Consider the following 23801-nt stretch of genomic DNA (forward strand, 5'->3'; position numbering starts at 1 on the left):
ATATTTATTTATAACCCGCCTCTCCCTGTGTTGGATCAAGCCAGGTAACAGCATATAAAACAGAAAACATAGTAATATCTATTTATTTATGTTTTCATCCATCCTGCCTCCCACAAATGGCTAACAGAAGTTTATCATCTCATTTACTCAGTAAATCAACAATCATTTTCAGAGATATGGAATATATCATTAGTCACATTTTCCATATCTTCATACCCTGTTTTTCCATTTATGTTCTCAATCACAATTCTCCATTTATTTCTCCATGATCCTTTATTACTTTTTTCACTATGCTTTAATCTTCTTTCCCGAAGGAAATAAAATAATATATATTCTTTTTATACTATGACAAATAAATTTTGTTCCATTTTGATTTCTTTTCCCACCCTAAAGCAATAACTGCATGGGTAGCTTTTAAAATTGGTCTTATCACATATCTTTCATTCCTATTCAAGTCCATTCCCCCTAAAGTAAGTTATTAATTGTACCTCTATTACTGTTCATCTGAGTCTTAATTTCTGTTCAAAACTCCTGAACAAATAGGCATTCCCATCACATGTGTATATAAATACCATTCATTCCACATCCACAACTTTTAGATTAACGTTTGCCATTTATAATTGCCATTTGATGACGTGTTCTATATCATCTATCAATCATTTCTTGTTCTTTTAAATTTATATTTTTATATTTAACAATTTCTTGCAGCCATATTTTAAATCCCCCCACTTATGTGTAAATCTTTCCCCCAATTTATTGTCAGTCCATCTGTCATTCTATATTGTCCTAACTTGTCCTTATAATTTTTCCCTATTCCTGTTCTCTGCAAAACAGCTGATTGGCATAATTGCAGTGGTCTAAATCCAATTTAACACAAGTGGGGGAAAAAAAATCTTTGCTAGTGGTTGTGCAAAGCAGTTGAACAATACCATGCACAACTGACTGCAAGAATGAGACACACAAGACATTATACAAGAAATCAAAACCTATTGGCTCTTGTTCTTATGTTAATTATGGAAATGCATAACTGCTAGTGCAACACAACAGCTTAATAAGACACAGGCTAATTTCTTTTTCTGTTGGCCCTCCATAGCCACAGATTCTGTATCCTTAGATTCAACCATTCATGGTTTGAATTTTTTAAAAAAATATCCAAAAAGCAAAATTTAATTTTGCCATTTTATATAAGAGACATAATTTTACTATGCTATTGTATATAATGGATACTTGAGCATCCACAGATTTTGTTATCCATGGGAGGTCCTGGAACTAAATACCAGAGAAAATATTATAGACTACAACTCTCAGTCATCCGCTGTGCTGGTTAGAGGATTACAGGAGGTATCACCCAAAAAGTAGCTTTTCCAAGCACTGATAAATACAAAACTGGTTTTTGGTTTTGGTTTTTTTTTAGGGAATGGCACATGAACACCTCCAGCTATTGCAATGCCAACTGCTGGACTGGAATCTTTGTTCTGATTTTGTTGAAATAAGGAAATGCAAAGGAAGAGGAAAAGGAAGAGAAAGAGGAATAAAGGCAAATAAAAGGCTCTGGGAGAAGACAGGCTTCCAGTGCACAATAAAATATTTTATTTAAAAACAATGCATTCAATATCATGTTTTGGCACATGAGTCAATGTGGCAGGCACATCCACACCCAGCAATAACATTGTTTAAAGATTCAAAAGGAATCATTGTAAATTACCCTCCCTGCCCCCCACCCTTACAAGATTCAAACACTACAATAACTATGCCAAATTCCTCTACAAGAAAGAAATAAAGTAGAGAAAGGAAAAAAGAAAACAACTTGGTGTACAATCCAGCCAAACCGAAAACCCCTTAAACTGCCTTGATTTCAGTAGGTGAAAAGAAAGCAGGTTTCAAACTGAAAGCTCTGGGAGTACTAACAGTACTTAATTTTGGCTGGATTGCATCCTGTGATTAACAAATCAGACAAAATATTTACATGTACATTGTCTAGATCACATTCCAGTCTCAGAGCTGTGACCCTGTTTCCTACATCTTTAAATTCAGAATATCCTGGGGCTGAACCAAGGTTTAAAAAAGCTAGGGGCAAGATCCATTAGGAATTTCTCCTCTCTAAGTTCCGCCAAAAGGGAAGGAACTCTGTTCATGGTGATGGAGCTTGCTAGTTGATTGGTCCCACTGTCTGAAATCGCTATTGACTTCACTAGGATGGCCTCCTGCTTTCCATTCCACAGCTTTGGAAACGTTGTGCAGCTTTCCATACCATTCACCTGAGATTATATCCTGACTCTTAAATGTACATTTGCTACTTGAAAAATAAATACTTTCTAATATGGCTATTTAGGAATGAATGGTTGATATGGATAATGGTTTATCTCCCCCCCCCCAAAAAAAAAGTTGGTATCTGTATGAAAACAATACTGTCTTGGCATTGAGCAGCCAGATCCTTAGTTCCATCACTTCAGAGTTACATAAAGGATGTTGTTCTCTGTTTGCAACCTCCATTCACATCACCTTTTCCTTCTCTTATTGTTTTTTAGATGGTGCATGTGTGTAGGAAAGTGAGAGCAAGTTTTAAGCATGTTCTGTTAAGTCTGCACAACAGTAATGTATTGGGACCTTGAAGGAACCTGACCACCCACCTGATGATGTAGTCCTAATTGGAGCAGGCATCTCAAATTTTCTAACCTCTCCTGCAAGGTTGGCATATCTGTGGCATTATAGGTGCTGTTGACTCTGATTCCCATCACTCCCAGCCATTGTCCCTTCTGGCTGAGCTGACAAAATCTGGGCTTCATCCATATATTGAGAACCATGGCTCTCCACCTTTCATCTAAAGCAGTGGTTCTCTGCCTTTGGCCTTCTAGATGTTTTGGTAGTCTGCCCCCAGAATTCCAGACTTCAGACAGTGTGTTGCTTGTGTTGCTTCAGAGATTTGAAATGGAAAATGTCTGGAAAGCCAACGGGTGAGAGCCATTGATTTGGTGGGCCTTGGTGCATGGCTGTCAGGTGAGAGTTGAATTTACTTTAGTTTGTCAAAAGTTGTGCAAGTCTACTTTACCAGAAGTCTGCTTCAAATGAAGGACTACCAAGTAGAGCAAACCAACATGAAGCCCAGCTAAATCATATTAATTTTGTTAGGATTTTTTTTTAAAAAAATCCTCTGTTCTCTAATGGGATAGAAGCAGGGGTAACTGGTGGCTTCCATGTCAGAGGTGTGGTGAATCAACTCTAGGGTTTATTCTAGACTTTAAAGGCATTAATCAAGGTCCTGCACTCACCTTGGGTTCTACACAGGGAGAAAGATAGCATATAAATGCAAACAAACAAACAAATCCTCCCTTCCTGAAATAGGCTCAGTACCTTGGATAGCACCTACACCCACAGTAGATTTGCCAAACTTCTGACTTGAAAGGCACTAGGCATTCTTGGGGTTGCAGATATTTTGCTTTGTTTGATTAGGATCCTGAAGGTCACCAACTGCAACCCAAGGGAGGAGGACAGACATGCACTTAGGTCTACATGGAGTTGTTAATCCCAACTGGAGTTGACAGATATAATCAATCGTAGAATGATAAGTCAACACTTATGTAAGTCCCATTGATTCAACAGAGTAATATTAACTATCAACTATTAATATCAACTAGAATTTTTTTGTTGTCGTGTGCCTTCAAGTCATTTCCAACCTATGGTGACCCTAAGGCATACATATCATAGGGTTTTTTTTTTTGGCAAGATTTGTTCAGAGGAGATTTTCTATTGCCTTCCCCTGAGGCTGAGTGTGTGTGACTTTGCCAGAAGGTCTTGGAATTAATAGAGTGCTCCCGAATACCTATTAAATCCCAGAAATTTGTTTTCACTACCAAAACAAAGATTGCAGGCTCTTTACACAAACATTTTCTCCTGGTTCCTCCCTAAACTTGTCATTTCATTAATTGGGGGTGGAAGCTTGTTCTTATTGTTAATTGGGGGTGTCTGCCTTGAAAACCACCCAGAGATAGACCAGAAGATCACCACCAACCTTCTATCTGACTTTGTCTGCTTTATATTTATGGACTAAGGCCTAAATCCAATTCTGACTTCCATCTACAGCAGAGTTACTGAATCAATGGAACCTACATAAAAGTTGGCTTATCAGGTTCCCACTGATTCGACAGGTATACTGCTTTTGGGACTATCTGTTGGATTTAAAGACTCTTGACAACCAGAGCAATTATACCAACCAGAGCAAATAGAAATGGAGTTGTCTTCTTTCAGGTAACAGTGCTAAATCAGATTAACATTCAAATGTGGAAATACTGTGGGTCTGAGGTACCAGTCCAACAACCAGACCCTCTTCCTCACATGCAGTTTTGATAGTTTCTGTTGTGGCATGTTTCCTGGTGCCTAGTCAAATCAAAAGGACAGCACATGCTGGAGAGGACAACATAGATCACTGCCGTCCTTATTTTGGGGATCTGCCATTCTGTGCCATGCATATTTTTATGATGCTTCTGTGAGTCTTTTGGGTGAAGATGGAGGCATATTACAGATATGGAAGATGGGATATGCACATTAGTCATATAAATTTGGCTGCATACTTCCTTTCACCACCAGCAGTTCAAAGTTTTATCAATTAAGTTCAGTGAATGCAAGATAGATCTTCATGCATGATGCTGCGGAGAATAGCAAAGATGTCAAGACCCCAGGCTAAAGATCTATTATATACTAAGCTGCACACAGAGTAATTTTTTCTTCACATAGAAAATGTCCTTCCCTATTAATTTCAATGAAGGAATCCCAAATGGATAAGTGGAGACTGGTTCCTTTCACTGAAGTGAATGGGGCATGGCAAATTCTCCCAATGGGAAAGCACTGCACACACATAAGAGCACTTGTGCCAAGAACAGGTAGCTAGTTTGGAGCAATGGCATCCAGAGGTCCCTGGGTGAGCAGATCAATCCTCATGCACTAGGATGGGACATTTTAGCCCCCCCCCCCCAAAGTCACGTCTTGTTGCAGAATGCACACAAAAGTAAACCAATGGTGTAGAAATTCTGCAGCATTGTCACCTGCACTGTTGTAAACAATATCTCCAAATTTCATCCATGTGCCCCATGCAGTTCTTTTTGAAAAAGCCAAGAAAGGAAGCCAGGGGAAAAATTCCCAACAATCTATTCCGTTTTGCCACTTTTTGTCCCAGGCAATTCTTTTCGGGGGGGGGGGTAGGGGGTGTCATTTTCTTTGCAAACCATGATGCAGTAAAATAGAACTGATATGTTCCAGTTGTCAGTAGGCTGACTGGATTCAAGGGAAATCATTTTTTTTTTTACAATGAAGAGGCAACATTGGAATTCTCATTGGGAATATTAAACCATAATCCCAACCAAGGCCCTTGCCCTCATGCTAACCCTCAATGCATTGAAATTTTGAAGACCACAAAATATCCCACAAGTTAGTTTCTGTTTTTTAAAAAACACCCTGATAGATAACGGTTAACGTTATTTTGATGACCAGCTCATTGAAGCCTTGTGGCATACGATATTCCTACTGCTATTTATCTCTTGAATCTGTTCATTTGTTCCAAGCTATTCAAAAAGCTTTGTCTATCCTAGCCCTGTTTATTCATTTGAAAACTAATGTTGCTTGGGTGTTTTGTACCATTCTAGGGTCTATGATACTCAAGCATTTAAGCTATTGTTAACAGCCTCTCTTGGGCTCTACAGTAGAGTTGCTTTGGACAAACACAATGGCAGTCCTAAAACTGATTTTGGGGAGGAAAACAGAAGCTAAGAGGTTTTGCACTCTTTTCTGTTTTGCCTAACAATCGCTCAAACCCAGTTTTTCAGCTAAAAGCAGGCCTTTAAGCAGCATGTTGCAAAATAAGAGCTTTGCTCTTGGTTATGTGACGTCTGTATCAAAACTAAGAGTACTGATACTTTTTTAAAAAGATGGTGATTTACATTGGGTGATATTAGATCACTTTCTGTGTCTGTAGAGAGCAGTGGTGCAATGGAGCCTAGGGTCACAGGGATGAAGTGGCAGTGATGTTTTGATTAGCAGAAACAATGATGCCACATAATTGGACTTCCCAGTTTTCTCTGAGCTCTGCGACAGTCCATGGTAAATTGATTTTCCCAGCAGAAATACATTCTTGCAAACTATCGCTGTTGTAAAGCACTGAATTTGGAGGTGATAGTCTTGAATGGGCAGTTACAGCCCACTAGTTGTCCAGAGGACCTGCTCCTGGTGGAAGTGAAAAATCCTAGTCCTGGTTTGTCTAGGATCCTGGATAAGCTGCCTGCATTTCTGTATTCCCTTTGTGGGAAACTCTTTTGATGAGTGCCTGCAATTTCAAAATTTATCACCACTCCAGTATTAGAGAGGAAGCCTTGATCAGGGAGGTGTAGACCAGTAACATCCATTTGTCTATTGGGCACACTTTCTGTCTAATCTACTGACAGCAAGGAAACAGACCCTTGGCTGTGGGATCCATGAGAATTGGGATCAACTCCCACAAGCATCAGACAGCATATCCAAGAGTGAAGGATGATGGGAGTTGTGGTGCATGTCTCACAACTCTAGCTTAGGAGCTTGGGCCCAATAGGGTAGCTACCTTCTCCTCTTTCTCCAGTGCACTCTGTTGGGATTATTACAGCCTAGTCCATCTAACAGTATCAAGCCTGGAGCAAGCAGGTACAACAGATGGAGGAAAGCGCCTGAATATTTCAATGCTAAGTCAACACTTGAGTTAACCTCACTGACTCAATAGGTCTACTTTTTGGGACTAACAGTAGGGTTCAAACCAATGGTTCTGAGGCTTGGTCTGGCCACCACTGGTCTGTGTACAGAACTGTTCACAGAAGAGTGGCAATCAGCAGAGCTTGGGCATGCTAGTTCAGGGATTCTGGGAGTTGTAGTCCAGACATTACTTTCCCATGCTCTGATTGACAGATAAATATTTCCAACCTTGGACAGGGTGAAGAGAGGAATGTATTGAGGAAGAAATAAAGGTGAGATGGGGGCAAATAAATGTTGTGGATATCTCATGTTCATTTTTTTCCATAGAAGCCTGCATACACAGAAAATATCTTTCAGTCTCCATTGAGTTTGACTTGGCAGCCACTTATATAGAAAAATTTCCCTTGACCTTAGTAGGGCTAATACTAGTGACAAGCCATCTTTCTGTAGAACATCAGGAACAGTTTCCAAACTGACTGTGGAAGAACGACTCAATGGCAGCAGCACAAATTTGCCGAGAAAGCAAGCAAGTCTGAATAAGCAAGCACAGGAATTCTAACGGTGGGTATTTTGAGACATCCAGCAGAATGTGAAATTCCAGTTGACTATGAAAATACTTTCAAGAGAACATTCTTGGCAGCAGACCTAGAAAAGCTAAAAACCTCTGCCATAAATAGTTTTAACTTTCTTACTACATGAATAACAGAACTACTCCTGCACAGCTAAATATGCTGCAACCACCCTCCTATGCCTAGGAAAGCAAACAGTAAGAGTGGTTTCAACTCTGAGTTAAAAGAATCCCCTTTCTTAATACGTTTTCCTCTTAGAATTCTGTTCTGAAAAACAGTTCATTCATTTTGGGCACTTTTTTTAGAAAAGAAAAACAGCAACAACAATCATTTGGCACTTCAGGGATTCAACTCTTAGGCACAGTGGGACAGAGTCAGCTTTGCTAGACCTTCGCTATGCATTCGAAACAGCTGCTGGAATTCAGCAGGGAGCTGATGGGACTCTTGCCACTTGGTGGTAAACTTTGTTCCTTTCTTGTCAAAGTAATGGTACGGAAGGTCTTCTCTGTTGTTTGGATTAAACCCAAAGGGCCAAAAGCCATACAGGTGGATTTCATCACAAATTGCCGATGCTAGAGTATACATGAGGATACCTGTGCTGAGTCGTTTGGGGGCCAGGTGCTTGTTCTTCCAGTACCTGTGAAGTAATAAAAATGCAGGATGTGGGAAACAGGTCATATATTCATGGAAATATTTAGGCAATGAATAAATAATAATTATAATAATCCTGGGGCCCTTCCCATCTGAGTTAATTGAATGGCCATGCATAGTACAGCCTTTTTTGGACTGGCTTCAACTATATAGATGTATACCTTTCCCAGGGATGTAGATGTTTCTCTTGTTCTTCTATTTTTTTCTACTTTGTTTTAATTGGTTTTCAGTTATTGATTTAATTATTTTAAAGTGTTGAGTTGAGTGGTGATAAACAAAAGGCCTGAATAATGAGTAAGGAAGTAAATAAATAAATTCCTGGTCAAGGCAGTACTCTTTTGGTAGGGATCTTGGCTTCACTTGGCATTTGAATGTGATCTAAACTTTGGTTGCTATTAAGTAGCTTGTTGGACTATGGAAGTTCTCTGCCTGAGAATTCTAAATACCCCTCCTTAAAACTGCAAATCCCAGAATGCAACAGGAGGCAGCTAGAGCAGTTAAAGTGGAATAGTAGCACTATAAGAGTATAGTGTGATAAACACCTTTCTTTCTTTCTTTTCTTTTTTTTTCTTTTTTTGTGGACAGGATTGCAAAGGAACACATCCAAGCTCTGACAATAATGTTAGTGACTGCTTTTTTTTTCTTTTATACAAATGAAAAGGTGTAATATAAAAGTTTAAACAAGTAATTATCCCACCTTTTCTTTAGCAGACTGAAAGGCTAGCGATTTCCTATTCAGAAAGGGCTTTTATCCAATTTACGGGCTGATGAGGCATCTAAATATTTCTCCCTCTTATTTCTAATTAAGACCTCTGCATTCATTTTTGGCTCTCATTGTTTTCTTCCGTAATGATTTAAAAATGCCAGCCAGCCAGTCTGTCTATCTACCTACCCACAACAGAAAGGGAGAATAATTTTTTTCCCCTGTTGAGGGATGCATTTCACCAGGGCTGCACATCTGAGGCAGGCAGGGCCAGAACCTTCTTTTTTCCTCCATCTTGCTTTGTGGGCTGCCAGAGGAGGGACAGAGAACTGAACTCATGACTTGCAGAGGTTTTCTTGAATGTGAGTAAAGTTGTATTGCCCACCACAATGTACAAAGTACCTAATCTTGGATCTGACCTATAAGACCCATAATGCCATGGTGGGAAAATGTGTGGCTCTCAGAGAGACTGCAGTGAGAGAGACAGTTGTTAGACTGCAGTGTTCATGAGCTCTAGCTATCACAGCTAGAAGATGATAGGAACTGCAATACATGTCTCTGATGTCTGGTTTAGTAATTTGGGCTCAAGGACTGATATCAGCGATTTTCCAGGCTTGTGCCACCTCTGGGAAAGGAACATAGCTCAGTAACACAACACATATTTTTGAACAGAGAAGCTACCAGTTTCAATATCTTACATTGCCAGTGGGTAGCTGGTAATGTGAAAGATATTGGTCTGGTACCTGGAAAGACACCTCTAGATCATAGTGGGTCAGATAAAGAGTAGGCAACCACAGTTCCAAATTTCACCTCCATGCCCCCATGGAAAACTCAATTTAGTGCACCAAAAATCCAACCAAGAAGTGACTGGATAATTCTATTTCCAGAATTTTCAGGTGAAGAGTGGTAGACTGAATAATTTAGGACTAGTAATAGATCCTTTAGGGGTCATTTTTGGGGGGCAACCAATTGGATTTTCTTTTTTGGGGGGGGGAGGAACTAGAGGGTTAGTCAGTGACAGTTTGGTAGGCTGCAAATGAAGTTTGGTAAAAAACCAAACACTTGTTCAGCTGAACATGGACCTCAGTCCCTGAGCAAACCTACCTGCTCTCTCATGCATTGAACCATACCAAAGCAAAAGAAGAGTTGAAATGTACTGCAGTATAAATGCTAGATTAGTACTTTGTACTGCACTGTGGTACTTGTGCCACACCTGCCATCAGGGTTGATTATTTTGAGCTACCAAACAATTAGTTTAGGTTAAGCACCAACTATAGGAGCAATTCAGTAGTGGAAGAAACTGTCTACGGGAATGGTAGAATCCCTTTCTTTGATGGTCTTCAGTATAAAGCTAGGCCACAGTAAAAAATACAGAATATCCTGGTTCTCTGAGTACTTCTGATAGCCCTGGTGAGAAGAGCTTCTTACCCAAATCACATTCTACCTAGCCTTGTGGTCTGTGTTCCCTAGCTTTACTTCCATTTGTGAAAGTTCTTTCCCCCACTTTTGTAGAACAGCAATATTTCAGTTGTAAGGGACATGCTGTTCATGGAGAGGGTCTCAAGTTCAAATTCTGGGATATCTAGGTCGGACCCAAACTCTACCAGACATTTTGGACTGTTGTTAGTAGTCAACAATACTCAGTTGGATAGACCAGTGTTCTGACTTGATAGAATGCTGATGTTTCACCCACTTTCCAATACTTCAGCTCCCAGACTTCTTTCTTTCAGCTTGATCTAGTTTCACTCTTGATTCACCTGGTTTTCTGTCCAGTTATTCTTAGCACCATGATCTATTTTCATAGCACCTGGTTCTAGTTTTCCATTAATTATCCACCCTTCTCCTCTTTCTCCTTACACTAGTTCTCATTCTGCTTCCCTGAACTACTCACTTTATGGAATGTATGTGTGCCCAGGGGTCTATATTATGTCTTTTGTAAGGTTTAAACATAAAAATCCTATCTTAATATGATTTTTTCTATATAAAATTATTCATATTTATGTTCATTGTTTTTGGTAAGCCAGTCTGAGTTAAGGAAGAAAAACACATAAATATTGAATACTAAAAGTTCATTGGTAAATCCAACAACCTATCCTCTCTTAAAATTGTTATTATTTTTGGTTACTACTCACTCTTAGAACCCTTTCATAATGCACAATTATAGCTCTATGATCCCACTTTTACTACTATAGCAATATTTTATGGTTTCCTGGGGTTTGCACTTTAGGAATGGGTCCTTAGAATTCCCAGTCAGAGAGCTCTAGTACCTCACCAAAGTACAAAGAATTCAGTATTTCATAGGATGCAGCTGTGGAATTCTAGTGCTAGAATTGTGTAGTGTGAAAGGGCCTTTTAACAACAAATAACACACACAAGCAATACCATCAAGGTGAATTGAATGCAAGAACAAGATGCACCTGTTAACATGTTGCATGATATTTCCTGGCCAAGCCAACTGGACTTTTAACTGCCCTCGATGTTCAATAAAGAAGTCAACCAATGTTCTTGTAATGGTTGCTGACGTATGGAAGAAAAATGCTGGGATCCAGAGAATGGCTCCATCCAGTTTCTTTAAGCTTAGAAAAAAGTTATTACGATCTTGAATGGTCAAAAGGTTGTTGTAGTACTTCTCTAGAATGCTGGGATTGAAGGTGGTAATGTTGGTTTTCCTCCCAACGTCTTTGTGGAATGCTTCCGTTGGGGCAAAATTACAGCGGAAAACAAAATCATATTTATCTATTTCCTGGCCACATTGACTGCCCACCAGGATTCCGCTATTTCCAACGACAGCACAAATATTATAGTGCTTGTTCTGGATTGGTGAAACATCTGGGAGCAACAACCGGAAACTATTGCTAATGGAAAAAACATACTTATGGCTGGAATAATCATAATGCATCAGCTGTCCAATCCGAACCATATTCTTTGTCAAAGAAAAGTTTTTGATCACATCAACATGCTGAAGTATTTCTCGCCTAAAAATAAAGCAAAGATGTTTCATTAAAATGGCTGCTCTGACTTCTTATACTGAATTGTTATCTTTGTTTTAGGAAGATCTAAAGCAGGGGACTAATTTCCTAAAAAGAAATGTAGACCTCAATCTTCCCAGTAATCCATCTCCCTTCATGTTTTGAAATAAGTGTGGAGTCATGGTTAAAATACTGGATTTTAGCTTGGGAGATCCATGTTCTAGACTCTACTGAGACATGAAAGATATTGGTCCAACCACACATTCCCTCTATCTGACCTACGCTGCAGTTGTTATGAGGGTAACATATGGAGGAGGGAATCCATGCATGCTGCTTTGTGCTCATAGGAGAAAAGGCAGTATATAAAAGGTACAAAAGCAATAAAACAAAACACCAAGAAATTAAGCAAGAGAGAACAAATCAAGATAGTACATATTTTCCATGTGTTTCCACTCCACTCCATTGTATTTCCTCCTTATGCATGGCAGAGTAGCAAGACTTTGCCTTTCCATCCAGACTTCCAGTCTGACTTGCTTCTATATTATTTGAATTGCTGGGCAGGCACTTAAATTCATGTGTGAAAAACTGCACTCAGTTCTCCCATGTTCCAAAACTGGGATCTGCCATATGCTTTAAGGCTATATTAGCTTTGTCTTTCTAATGAGTGTTTGATAAATAATAATAATAATAATAATAATAATAATAATAATAATAATAATGATAGAAAGGAGAGAGAGGGAGAAAGAGCTTTGTCCTTTCTTTTCCAAAGGAGAGTGCAGCTCTAAGTACATGCAATAAAGACCATGACATGGAAATGGGCCACTATTTGTTGAAAGATGCAGCAACTTCTGCACCTGTTCTTGCTATTCTCTTGTCCACTAGGGATAAAATGGCTTTGGCTGCATCAACACTGCCGAAATAATCCAGTCTGACACCAGTTTAACTGCCATGGGTCAATGCTATAGAATCCTGGGAACTGTAGTTTATTGTGGCACTAAAGCTCTCTAACAGTGATGGCTAAATGTCTCATAAAGCTACAGTTCCCAGAATTCCATAGCACTGAGTCATAGCAATTAAAGTGCTATCAAACTGAATTATTTCTGCAGTGTGGACAGCCTCTTAGACACAGAAAGATTAGGAACTTGACCTTTATTTTCCTGTTTGCTTGCTTCATCTGTCTGTTACCTATTATGGGCAGATTACATCATCTAGTTCAGCCAAGGTTACTCTGATCACTGCCCTTTGTTATACAAAAAGAACTAATCTATGGCGGCCACTCTCTTTTTGTTTCTGGCCTCTGCCATGCACTCTCTTTCTTCATGGAGGAATACATAGTGGAGCATGTCTGCCTACTGTCTTTGTACTTTTAAAATTGTTCAGACTGTTCTATCTAAAGAATGGATTTTTAAAAATAAATATTCTCCCTTTTGAGGATCCTAAAACCTATTTTCTGCCTCCGTTTGGTTCTTACAAACTCATCCTCCCAAGATGGGAATTTCCACTGATGCTGGAGAAGAGGCTCCAAGAGTTTCCAGTATGAATCTGTCTGCACCCCACCAGTGGCATCATTAAGGTTGGTGTCATCCAGTATGGTAACTCATAGTGTTACCCCCCACCCATTGACCTCCTCCCGTACCCCACCATACAGAATCCTTCGTAATTTTTTTTGTACTAATGTTACTCATAAATCGTAATTTCTGCATATCACTACATGTCATGGTAAAACTAGCAAAATTAAAATTATGCCTTTAAATTACAATATCATATGCACAGAATAAATGTGTTGACATATGCATATTTCATGTGGTTAAAGTGAAAATTTGGTAAAATGTGATGATTTTAAAGAAACTTAATTTTTTTAAAAAAAATAAATTTTGAAATTTTGAAATTTGATTGTTTTTAACAAAACCAGGGGCCTCTCCTTTCTCCTCCCACGGAGTCTTACCCCATTCACACCATCTCTTCAGCATTTTAAAGAGATACGGGTAAATGCCACAGCCTGTTTCTGCCAAAATGCAGGTGTTTGAGGAGCAGTGGTGTCACCCCCCCCCTTAGGGTTTCACTTGGTGTGGTCCGCACCCCACACCACCCTAGTGATGCCACTACATCCAATCCATTGAACACTCCCTATGATAAAAATTGCCCACCTGAACATGCTGCTTGCCCTGAGAAGAAAATGTTTCTTTTTCCTTCTAGCATCCCAGATAGCGATTTGGTCATATGTGGAAATTTCATAATGGGCAGAAAAGTTAACATCCCCTCGCTGCTTTTAGCCTTGGGGGAAAAAAACCCTGTGGTTTCCTCATTGTCTCTCCTCCAGTGGCATCCTTATCTCTAATATATAACATGCTTAATCAACCAAGTGCATTAAGCTAAGCAGTATATAATATCCTTAACAATATGAGTGTGTCTTAGCTTATAAACCTATTAACCACAGTAAAGAATATAAACTATTGATTTTATATTACTTACCAGCCACATGATGTCCACTTAAAACATCAGACCACATCTACCATCCAGATGTAACCTAAAACATCTCTTGTCACCACTGAATAAGATGCAGTACTGGCTTATTTATCTATCAGCAGCATCCTGAAAAACCATACTCCTGCCAATATATGGCCCTCCATTATTGTAGATATGCATGATTTAGTGTGGAGTCTAATTTCTCTCTTTTCCTTTCACTTGAATTATTTCAGTGACATTTCCCCTTTTATTTATCCAAACCTTTCCCCTCTCAAAGGCTCTAATTAGTGGATTAATTATTGTCTTGCACATGGCCATAGCAGAATTGGGACAGGATCCTTTTAGTGACATATGCATGCTACAGTCAGATATATATCTTTTTTTGAATGTGGTACAAGAAGGGATGTGGTGGCTTAGTGGTTAAGATGCCAGTTCTTACAATCAGAAGATCGGAAGGTTGGTAGTTCAAGGCCCAAGTGCTGCATGATGGGGTGAGCTCCCATCACTAGTCTCAGCTTCTGCCAAACTAGCAGTTCAAAAGCATGCAAATGTAAGTAGATAAATAGGTACCACTTAGGTGGGAAGGTAACAGTGCAGTCATGCTGGCCACATGACCACCAAACTAGTCCTCAGACAGCGCTGGCTCTTAGGCTTGGTAACGGAGATGATATGAGCATCTATGGAACCACACTTGCACAACCATGAACTAAGTATGTCCATTGCCTGGTATAGAAGAGGGCCTTCTCGGTTGTTCAAACCATTATGGATCTTCCCACTGTGTCATGGCTCTGGGGCAGGAGTGGGGCACAAAACATAGATGATATTTTTGATGATACTTTCATTCCATTACTGATTTTAGCATTAGGACATTAAAGTAGATTGAATGCATTGCTTTTTTTAAAAATGGGTTTGCATTTTTAGTATAGCTGGAAATGTTTATAATGACATTTGTGTGTGTTTAATAGACCTAGGCTCACTGAAATCAAAAGGCTTCATTCCTGAGTTTTGAGGATTTTGGTGGGACCACTCCTAAGCATAACTATGTTTGGACTCAGTTAATTATCTGTTAGCTGTCTTGGACACTGTATCATCCAGTTGGGCTAAACATTCAATAGAGATACAAATGGGTATATCATCTGCTTCAGATAATTCCTTTGCAAAATGGAGATGGAAAAGGAGAAGAAGATAAACAGTTGAAACCTATAACCAGAGGTAGGGGTCTGGATCTAGGAAGGTAACTTCTAAAGCCATCTCAATGCCCTGAATCTTATTGGATCACGGGGATTTACCTAAGTCTTGACTTACCAACTGAGACAATTGTTTATTCTAGTTGGGACTCCTAACTGGATTGAAGTTCATATCTCTAGAATTTTTCTGATAAATGCTATAGAGACTGTCTTTCATTATCTTGTAGAACAGGGCTGGGACATTTCTGAGGGTCTGAAGGCCACTTACGGTATCCTATGGACCCTTCTGTGGGATGGAGGATTGGAAGAAGTCAAAAGGGCTTGGGGATGAATGGGAGATCATGCAAGCCATGAGCCATCATTTGCCCACTCCATCTTAGAATGTAATTATCACCATTATTTTAAGCTTATTATTTTAAGAAATGTATTTCTTTCTTCTGCGAGAAGAAAGTAAGAATGGGAGAGACTTTTTCCTGAGTAATAGTGAAACCATGTAATTGAGACTCTGGTCAATGATGCTTATTTGTCAAACTCTACTAGATGCAACCTGAATATTATGCAGTATATCATTACTGTTCAAAGTAAATTAAACAGTGAAGGTATCATATATTGAACCTTTCACAGGAAAGGAAGAGCTTTGTAAAAAAAAAGTTACATGCTATGTCCTTACAACATCAACGCAGAACTCTCAAGTGAACCTTAAATGACATTTATGAAAATAAGGTTTAAATTTTGAAGGGAATGCTTCCAGTACAGGTTGAGTCTTCCTTATCCCAAATTTCAAAATCCAAAAACATTCCAAAAATATATCTCTCTCCCCCCCCCCCCCCGGTAGCTGAGAAAGTGACCACTTTGCTTTCTGATAGTTTAATGTATACTAACTTAGTTTCATGCACAAAGTATTAAAAATACATAACAATAAATAATAATAAATTTTTATTTTATATCCCACCTACTCTGACTAGGACTGAGTATACAGTATAAGGCCTCATTCACACTACATAGTAAACAGGTTTTCAAATAGGTGTAAATCAGTTTAAAGGGTCCTTGTTCTCACTTGACCTGAATTTCTGATGCAGTTTCCTGGAGGGGGGGGGGCACAGCACTAAACCCAGTTAAACATTTTCTTCTGGATCCACGGCATTCCCCACATCTTTTAAAATGAACTGATTCAGCATAAGTGTGAATGCGCTGTCGACTGGATTCTCTTCCCTGTGGCATTGTCACTCCTGTGACGCAACTCCATTTTGATTTGATCCTATTGATGAATGTGAACATGAAATGGAGTAAATTGAAATGGGCTGATTCAATTGTGGTTTGAATAGTGTAAACATCTATTCAGCGCCAAATCACTTCATTGATTCAACTCAAAAATTGTAGTGTGAATGAGGCCTAAAATTACCTTTAGGCTAGTTATGTAAGATGTATATGAAATATAATTATTTTTATTTTTATTTATTTCATTTCTATGCCACCTTTCTCCCAGAAAGGGACACCAGAAAGGTAGTTCAGAAATAAAACCATTTAAAAACTTTACAATAAAAATTAAAACCAGCTAGCTAAAACAATATGAAATTACATAAACATATAAAAGCTATAAACATAACTAAAACACTTCCCCTCCAAATAAAAGCCTTTCTGAAAGGATTATACGATAAAGCCTGCTTGAATAAAAACTTCTTTGCCTGCCAGTGACATGGGAAGCTACTGAATACACACTACTGCTCACTTTTAACAGAGTTCAAGTTTATGGATGCATAGTTGGGCATATGACGAGTAACAACGTCTATGTTTGTCCTCGCTGAAAATGTGGACATTGTGCATTGGACAAAAATGGCTAACTGCTTCTCTAGGAGATGTTAGACATGGATAAGACGACAACAGGATTCCAGCTGAGAGGCTGTACTTCTGAGCAGATGTGAATAGGATTGTGGTCAAAATTCCAAAACCTACTTTTGGGGGAAAGATGAGCAATACATACAGACTAATGCCACATCCCAAGTTCTGGAAAGCATTGTAATTTTGTTTATATTTTTGTAATAATAATTTTATAATTATTTTTTCTAGTGATCAGATCAAAGCTCCAGTGACCCATTTACATTCCTTAACAGATACTTCAAGTGAGATTCCCCCCCCCCCCTTTTGTGACAGTTATTTGTGCTGGAGTTGTCAGTATTACAGGACATAGAAAACTGCATGAAGGCTCCATGGAAACTAGTTAGTGCTGTGACTCTCAGATAAGTAGACACTATATAACCATATTGAAAGTGAGTAGACTCTTGCCTGTTCAATGACATTTCATATTGCATTGTTTTCTGTCTTACCAAGTTACACCAAAATGGAATCTGAGCTGATGACATGCTTAACCCAAATGCTGTTGTGTTTCCTTTTGTCATTCCAATTTTAAAAACCATGTAGTCCACCATCTGCCCTTTTCTTTCTACAAGCTATAAATAAACTATAATCAAACTATAATGGAATCATCAGTGAACAACCCCGCTCTTTGATTCCATGTTGCTGTGGTTTATTCCACTATCGGCTCTCCCACACTGCAGAATTAATGCAGTTTGATACTGCTTTAACTGTTATAGGTCCATCCTATGGAATCCTGAGATTTATAGGTTGCTGTGGATTCAGAGCTCTCTGACAGACAAGGTTCAATGTCTCACAAAACTACAAAGCCCAGAATTCCATACCATTCAGCCATGGCAGTTAACACAGGGTCAAACTGCATTAATTCTGAAGTGTAGATGCAGCCATAGTTTGTTTTACTCTGAAGTCAAGACACTAAGAAGAAATCTCTTGGACAACTAAGTTATTGGTTGAATGGAGTGTGAAATTTCAGGTTATTCTGCCTCTGTAACCTGGGACTATTTTAACAATGGTAAGCAGATCAGCTATGCATATATCCTGCAGTCCTGCCTCCTCCTTTACCCTAACTATGTATATCTACAGCTATCTGAACCATGAATAAGTTTAACTGAATTTAATTTTAGCCAAGGTCAGTTTTGACTACTGGTTAAACTGGAAACCTTGGCGCTTTACAGACCGCCCAAAAGGGCGGTCTGACACCGCCCTTGTTTACTACGCAAAGGAGCCGCAGTGGACAAAATGCACGGCTCCTCCATGCAGCAAAAAAAGCTGCAAAAAGCGGCTTCTTCTTGAGGCGCCGTTGTGACATCACAAGGTGCCAATGGTGCCCTTGTGGCATCACAAGGGTGCCGAGACGTGCGGACGCTAGGCATCCGTCATGTCAAAATGGCAGCACCCATCTGTATAGGGTGCCGCCATTTTGATGCCCTCATTACGTGTGAGGGGCAAGGTGCGTCAGGAAGCGCCGCCCCTTGCGCGTAATGACGGCGCCCAATAGCGCCCGTCTGGAACACGCCCTAGTTAGCCTAATTATGGTTAGTCTCTGCCAACACAGACTTTAACTGTGGTTAGTGGGGCAAGGAAATTATCCTAAGGAACTAGAATAATAGAATCATAGAGTTGGAAGAGACCACAACCCCATTCTGCCACGCAGAAATCTCAATCAAAGCATCCCCGACAAATGGCCATCCAGCTTCTGTTTAAAGACTTCTAAGGAAGGAGACTCCACCACTCTCCGAGGGAGTGTTTTCCACTGTCGAACAGCCCTTACTGTCAGGAAGTTCTTCCTAATGTTGAAGTGGAATCTCTTTTCCTGGAGCTTGCATCCATTGCTTCAGGTCCTAGTCTCTGGAGCAGCAGAATACAAGCTTGCGCCCTCCTCAATGTTACATTCCTTCAAGTATTTAAACAGGGCTATAATATCACCTCTTAACCTTCAGTTCTCCAGGCTAAACATCCCAGCTCCCTAAGGCGTTCTTCATAGGGCATGGTTTCCAGACCCTTCCCCATTTTAGTCACCCTCCTTTGGACACTCTCCAGTTTCTCAATGTCCTTTTTGAATTGTGGTGCCCAGAACTGGACACAATATTCCAGGTGAGGCCTGACCAAAGCAGAATAGAGTGCCACTATTACTTCTCTTGATCTAGACACTATACTTTTATTGATGCAGCCAAAAACCACATTGGCCTTGTTAGTTGCCACATCACACTGTTGACTCATGTTCAACTTGTGGTCTACTTGGATTCCTAGATCCCTTTCACACGTAGTTTCATTCAGCCAGATGTCCCCCATCCTGTATCTGTGCATTTCATTTTTCTGCCCTAAGTGCAGTACCTTACATTTCTTCATGCTGAATTTCATTTTGTTAGCTTTGGCCCAGCTTTCTAGTTTAGAAAGAGACTAGAAACTAGAGAGACTGCAGGGAGGAAGCATGAGATTTTGTATCTATTTTACTTATTATAGCCATTTACTTATATAATGAGCCAGCATGTATAAAGGTTTCAGTGCTACACTAGGATTCTGAGAGGCCAGGTTTCAAATCCATGTTCAGCCACTGGGTGACCTTGGTCAAACCACACTCCTTCAGCCTTAGAAGAAAACAATAGACAACCAGCTCTAAATAAATCTTGCCAAGAAAGCCCTATGTTAATATCTCCATGACTCAGAGCCAGCTTGAAAGTGCATAACAACAACAACATTTTATATCACTCATATTTTCTGGGCATTTTACGAGAAAAATACATTAAAGTGTAAATATGAACAAAACATAACACATTGATCTTGTAGCTGTCTCCCAAACACTTAACAAAGGATAAATCGGCTTTATGATAGCTTGTTCACCTAGCCTAATATACTTCTTGTTCTTTATAAAGCAGTACAGTTGTATAATCCTGGTCTGTGCCTTAGACAGAATAGGTAGCTGTCAGACAAATGTGTCTGTTGGCATTAATAATGAGACTCATTGCAAATGATCTGGGAACAAAACAAGAGAAACAGAAGGGGGAGAATCACAGATTTTTCATCCAGTACCTAGGGTGAAGGTGCATCTTCTTGGCAGAAAGAGGATGGATAAGGTAAAGCATGGGTATATGGTAAACCCAAATTCTGATGGCACTTCTATCAAGCAAAAGGCTCTATCTGTTGAGGATTCTGAAGTCTTCTCCACCATTAGGAAAACGATAACTCATAGAGATGGAGGAGGGCTTGTAACCTAGTTTCCCCCAACTAATTGGGCTCTAGATACAGTGTGTTGTGCTACAACGTCCAGAATACCATTCTGTTTTATTTAATTTGTTTTTGGTGATATATAAATGCAACGTATCTGGAGGGTACTGAGTTGGTGAAGCTTGTCTCAAGCCACCTAATTCAAACCTCTTCTTGATGTAGGGAATCTAGAGCAACAGCATCCCTAATCCCCACAAGGCTTATAAAAGGAGTGGCCTCTGTTTGCAGTGAGATCCCTCCAGATCATCTTAACTGACAACAGAAATAACATCTGAGACAAAATATGGGCCTGTAGCTGTAACATCATCACTTTCCTTTCCGTCTATGATTTTTAACACCTTTGCCTGATGAAGAAACCAATCAAGCTTCAAAAGCTTGCATGATCTATTTTGTGCATTTTGATTGGCCAAAAAAGGAGTCACTGTTTTGTGGATTTTGTATTTTGTTGTATTTTGCTGCCAACACAGCTACCCCTGGACAAGTGTCCCTAACTGTTCAGCTTCTGCTTAAACACCTAGCCTGTGGCAGCTGGTGGCTTTCATATTAGTGGGATGATGAATCTGATCTAGGTTTTACTCTGAACTTTAAAGAAGCTACCCAAATAGTTGTGCCTATTTGGGGCTGAGTATACAACACTGGGTAGCTCCTTTGAAATTCAGATTAAAACCTAGAGTGGATTCACTGCTCTGTTGACATGGAAGCTTCCAGCTGCCATTGCCTTCAACAAGAGACAGAAATGAACATGGGATGGTCTTCCTTCTCCTCCACCTTTTCTCTCTCTCCCTTCCTCCCATTCTCTCTCTCCATGATTGCTGTTCTCTTGCCCTCTTCAGCTGACTGGAGAGAAAGAAGAACTTTGGAAAGTACTGTATAACTGAGAACCAAAGAATTATGAGTGCTAGAGGTCATAAAAATGGGAAAGAGTGAAATAAATGGACTTGAAAGAAGGCTTATGAATATGTAGCAATTCTCCCTGCTCCTCAAAATACAAGAGCTCTAGTGTCCTGATATAAACTTTCTATCATATCCCAATGGCTTGAATGGCTTGAGAGGCAATTAAACACTTTAACACATTAAAACGTCTAAATTTAAACATGGAGCCCATCTCTGAATTTTGGTAATTTATTCCTAGTTGAATTCTAAAGTTGCTGGATATTCTTTAATACTCCCAAGAGCACACATTGAATGTTGCCAAATAATTAGCCAAAGGGTTAATAACAATGGGAGTCCTCACTTAAGAACTATGCACTTAGCTCTGCTGTTTGGGTTTGCCTCCCATGTTCCTCACCTTTGCTGCAAGAATGCTGTTCTGTTGAAGGTCCATTTAGGAGCTTTATCCTGCAAATCATGATTCAAGGAGTTTGTATTGGGTACAAATGAAGGATCAAGGAACTTCAGTGCAAACTGAGACCTGAAAAAGATTACACATTCACACCGTCAGTAATAGTTAACACAAAATTAACTATTCTACTACCAAAGTTTGATAAAATCACTTTTTCATCCAGCCAACAGGGCAACGCTATGTTGGCTGGGTAGATTCTGGGAGTTGTAATAAAAAATGAAACACTTCCAAGCAATGGCTTTTATAGCTTAGAATGAATCAGAGACCAATAGTTGGGTTAATCATTGCTGTCAAATAGAAAAAGAAGTACTGTGGCACCTTACAGAATCTAAATGTGTTTACATGGATGCATCCCACTGCTTTTCACTTCAGATGAATAGCCCTGTTGGAGACAGTTTCAGCAGAATCTTTATGACATTTCCTTCGCCTACCCTTTCAACCTGTTTCTCATTCTACTGCCTACTCTGTTCCCTTCCTCATATATTTATGATTCTAAGGTGGGATACAGACGGGCAGGGGAAGACGTCTTGGAGGTGTATTCTGCTGAATACGGAGCCTCCAGACCGCCCGCCCCGGGGGCGTGGCTAAGGTGTATGGGGCTTCCACATGGGGGGCAGTGAAGACGCCTCACCTGGGGCCGTTTCTGACCTGCAGTTTCCATACCGCTGCCTCGGAGGACGCCGCAAAGAGAGAGTCAGCTTCCTCACGGGCGGCCAAAAATGGGGCTTTTTTTTTCTTTTGCCGGCTGGCGGATGCGCAGCTGCGCAGCTGCGGCGCTCAGCACCGGCGGCAGAAAGCATATGTGCACTTTTAAAGCACCCAAGCCCCTTTAAACTTTTTCCCCCGCCCTGGCCAAGAACAAAGGTGGTCTCCTGCCAGCTGGTGATCAGCTGGTGTTGGCATCCTTGTCCGCTTGCACATTGCCAATGTCACCAGCATCATGGATGCCTCCTCTCCTTTGGTCCCCGCGCTCTTGCTGAATCTGCAATGCACAGCCACAGCTGTTGCCGCTGCCACCGCTGTCCCCCTGCCATCCCCCATCACCTCCTTTGTACATATGTAAATATTTAATGTTTTAGCCTTTTTTATTGTTAGGTGAAAATGGCGCAGGAATGTGTGTAGGGGTGCACTTTAAATTCCAAACTTTCCACGATTCTAGCAGCGCATGCGTACATGCAGCTCTAGGGTTAAGGTTAGGGTTACGAGTCTTAAAATGCGCTGCAGCTGTGCTGCAGCTTCCACACCTGCATGGCAGCTGATGCTGCAATTAAAGCCTGACTGCAAACTGCGCATGTTTCAGGACCCCGACTCATTATGTGACGCAGCAGACACGGAGCTTTTAAATGGGCAACTTAAATTAGCGGCGTAGCAATTCTGGCGTACTGGTGCAGCAGCTTACAGACGGAGATGCGAAGCTGCGCACTATATAGAAAAGAAGCGGGGAAAAGCAGCACCTTTTTAATGCCGCTTCTTCCCGATTGGGGCGTGCAGGCAGTGTGTTCATGGCGGCATTCAGGTAAGGGCTGTCTGAAGGCTATACCTTCATGACGTCATGAACACACCCCTTTTTGCCCGTCTGTATCCCGCCTAAGTTCCCTGTTCCTTAAGTCTGTTATTTTGATCATATATATACATACTAACAGCAATTTCAGTTGTTTGACATTGGGTCCATGGGTAGCTCAAATGGCACCATTTATGCACAAAACGGTGTCATTAGATTTACAGAAGTACAGCCATCCATGAACAACCACAGTACAACATCTTCTCCCACTGGTAATCTACTCAGCCAGTTCTTGGAAGAAGTGTAATTGGAATCACAACATTCCTTAGTGAATCTTTGTATTGATTAGTTCAATCTCTCCCAAACCTCTAGTACGAGCTAAAAGCTCCATAATCCCCAGATAGGATAAGGGGATGATGGGAGTTTTGCACAGCTTTAAGGGTGTATTAATCTTTTGTACAATAAGTGTTGAACAGAAGTGACTAGAAGTAGATTCATGCCTCTGAATACTCATGCCATCCATCCATCCATCCATCCATCCCTTTATATAACAGTCATATAACACCAGTGCTTAAAGATCTTCACTGGCTGCCTATTCGCTTCCGGGC

At 40.2% G+C, this 23801-nt stretch overlaps 1 protein-coding gene across 1 annotated transcript in view; it reads right to left on the reverse strand.

Moving 5' to 3' along the window:
• Positions 1–1563: 1563 nt before the first annotated feature.
• The window catches only part of ST8SIA3 (ST8 alpha-N-acetyl-neuraminide alpha-2,8-sialyltransferase 3), a 34112-nt gene continuing 11874 nt past the window's right edge, over positions 1564–23801 (reverse strand). The window contains exons 2-4 of the mRNA XM_042453535.1: positions 21639–21761; positions 11049–11606; positions 1564–7914 (exon numbers count right to left, since the gene is read on the reverse strand). Coding sequence (XP_042309469.1) covers positions 7632–7914; positions 11049–11606; positions 21639–21761 — 964 coding nt within the window. The 3' untranslated portion in view covers positions 1564–7631. The remainder of the gene's footprint in view (positions 7915–11048; positions 11607–21638; positions 21762–23801) is intronic.

This window comes from Sceloporus undulatus, chromosome 2, assembly GCF_019175285.1.
Source record: "Sceloporus undulatus isolate JIND9_A2432 ecotype Alabama chromosome 2, SceUnd_v1.1, whole genome shotgun sequence".
NCBI classification, from domain to species: Eukaryota; Metazoa; Chordata; class Lepidosauria; order Squamata; family Phrynosomatidae; genus Sceloporus; species Sceloporus undulatus.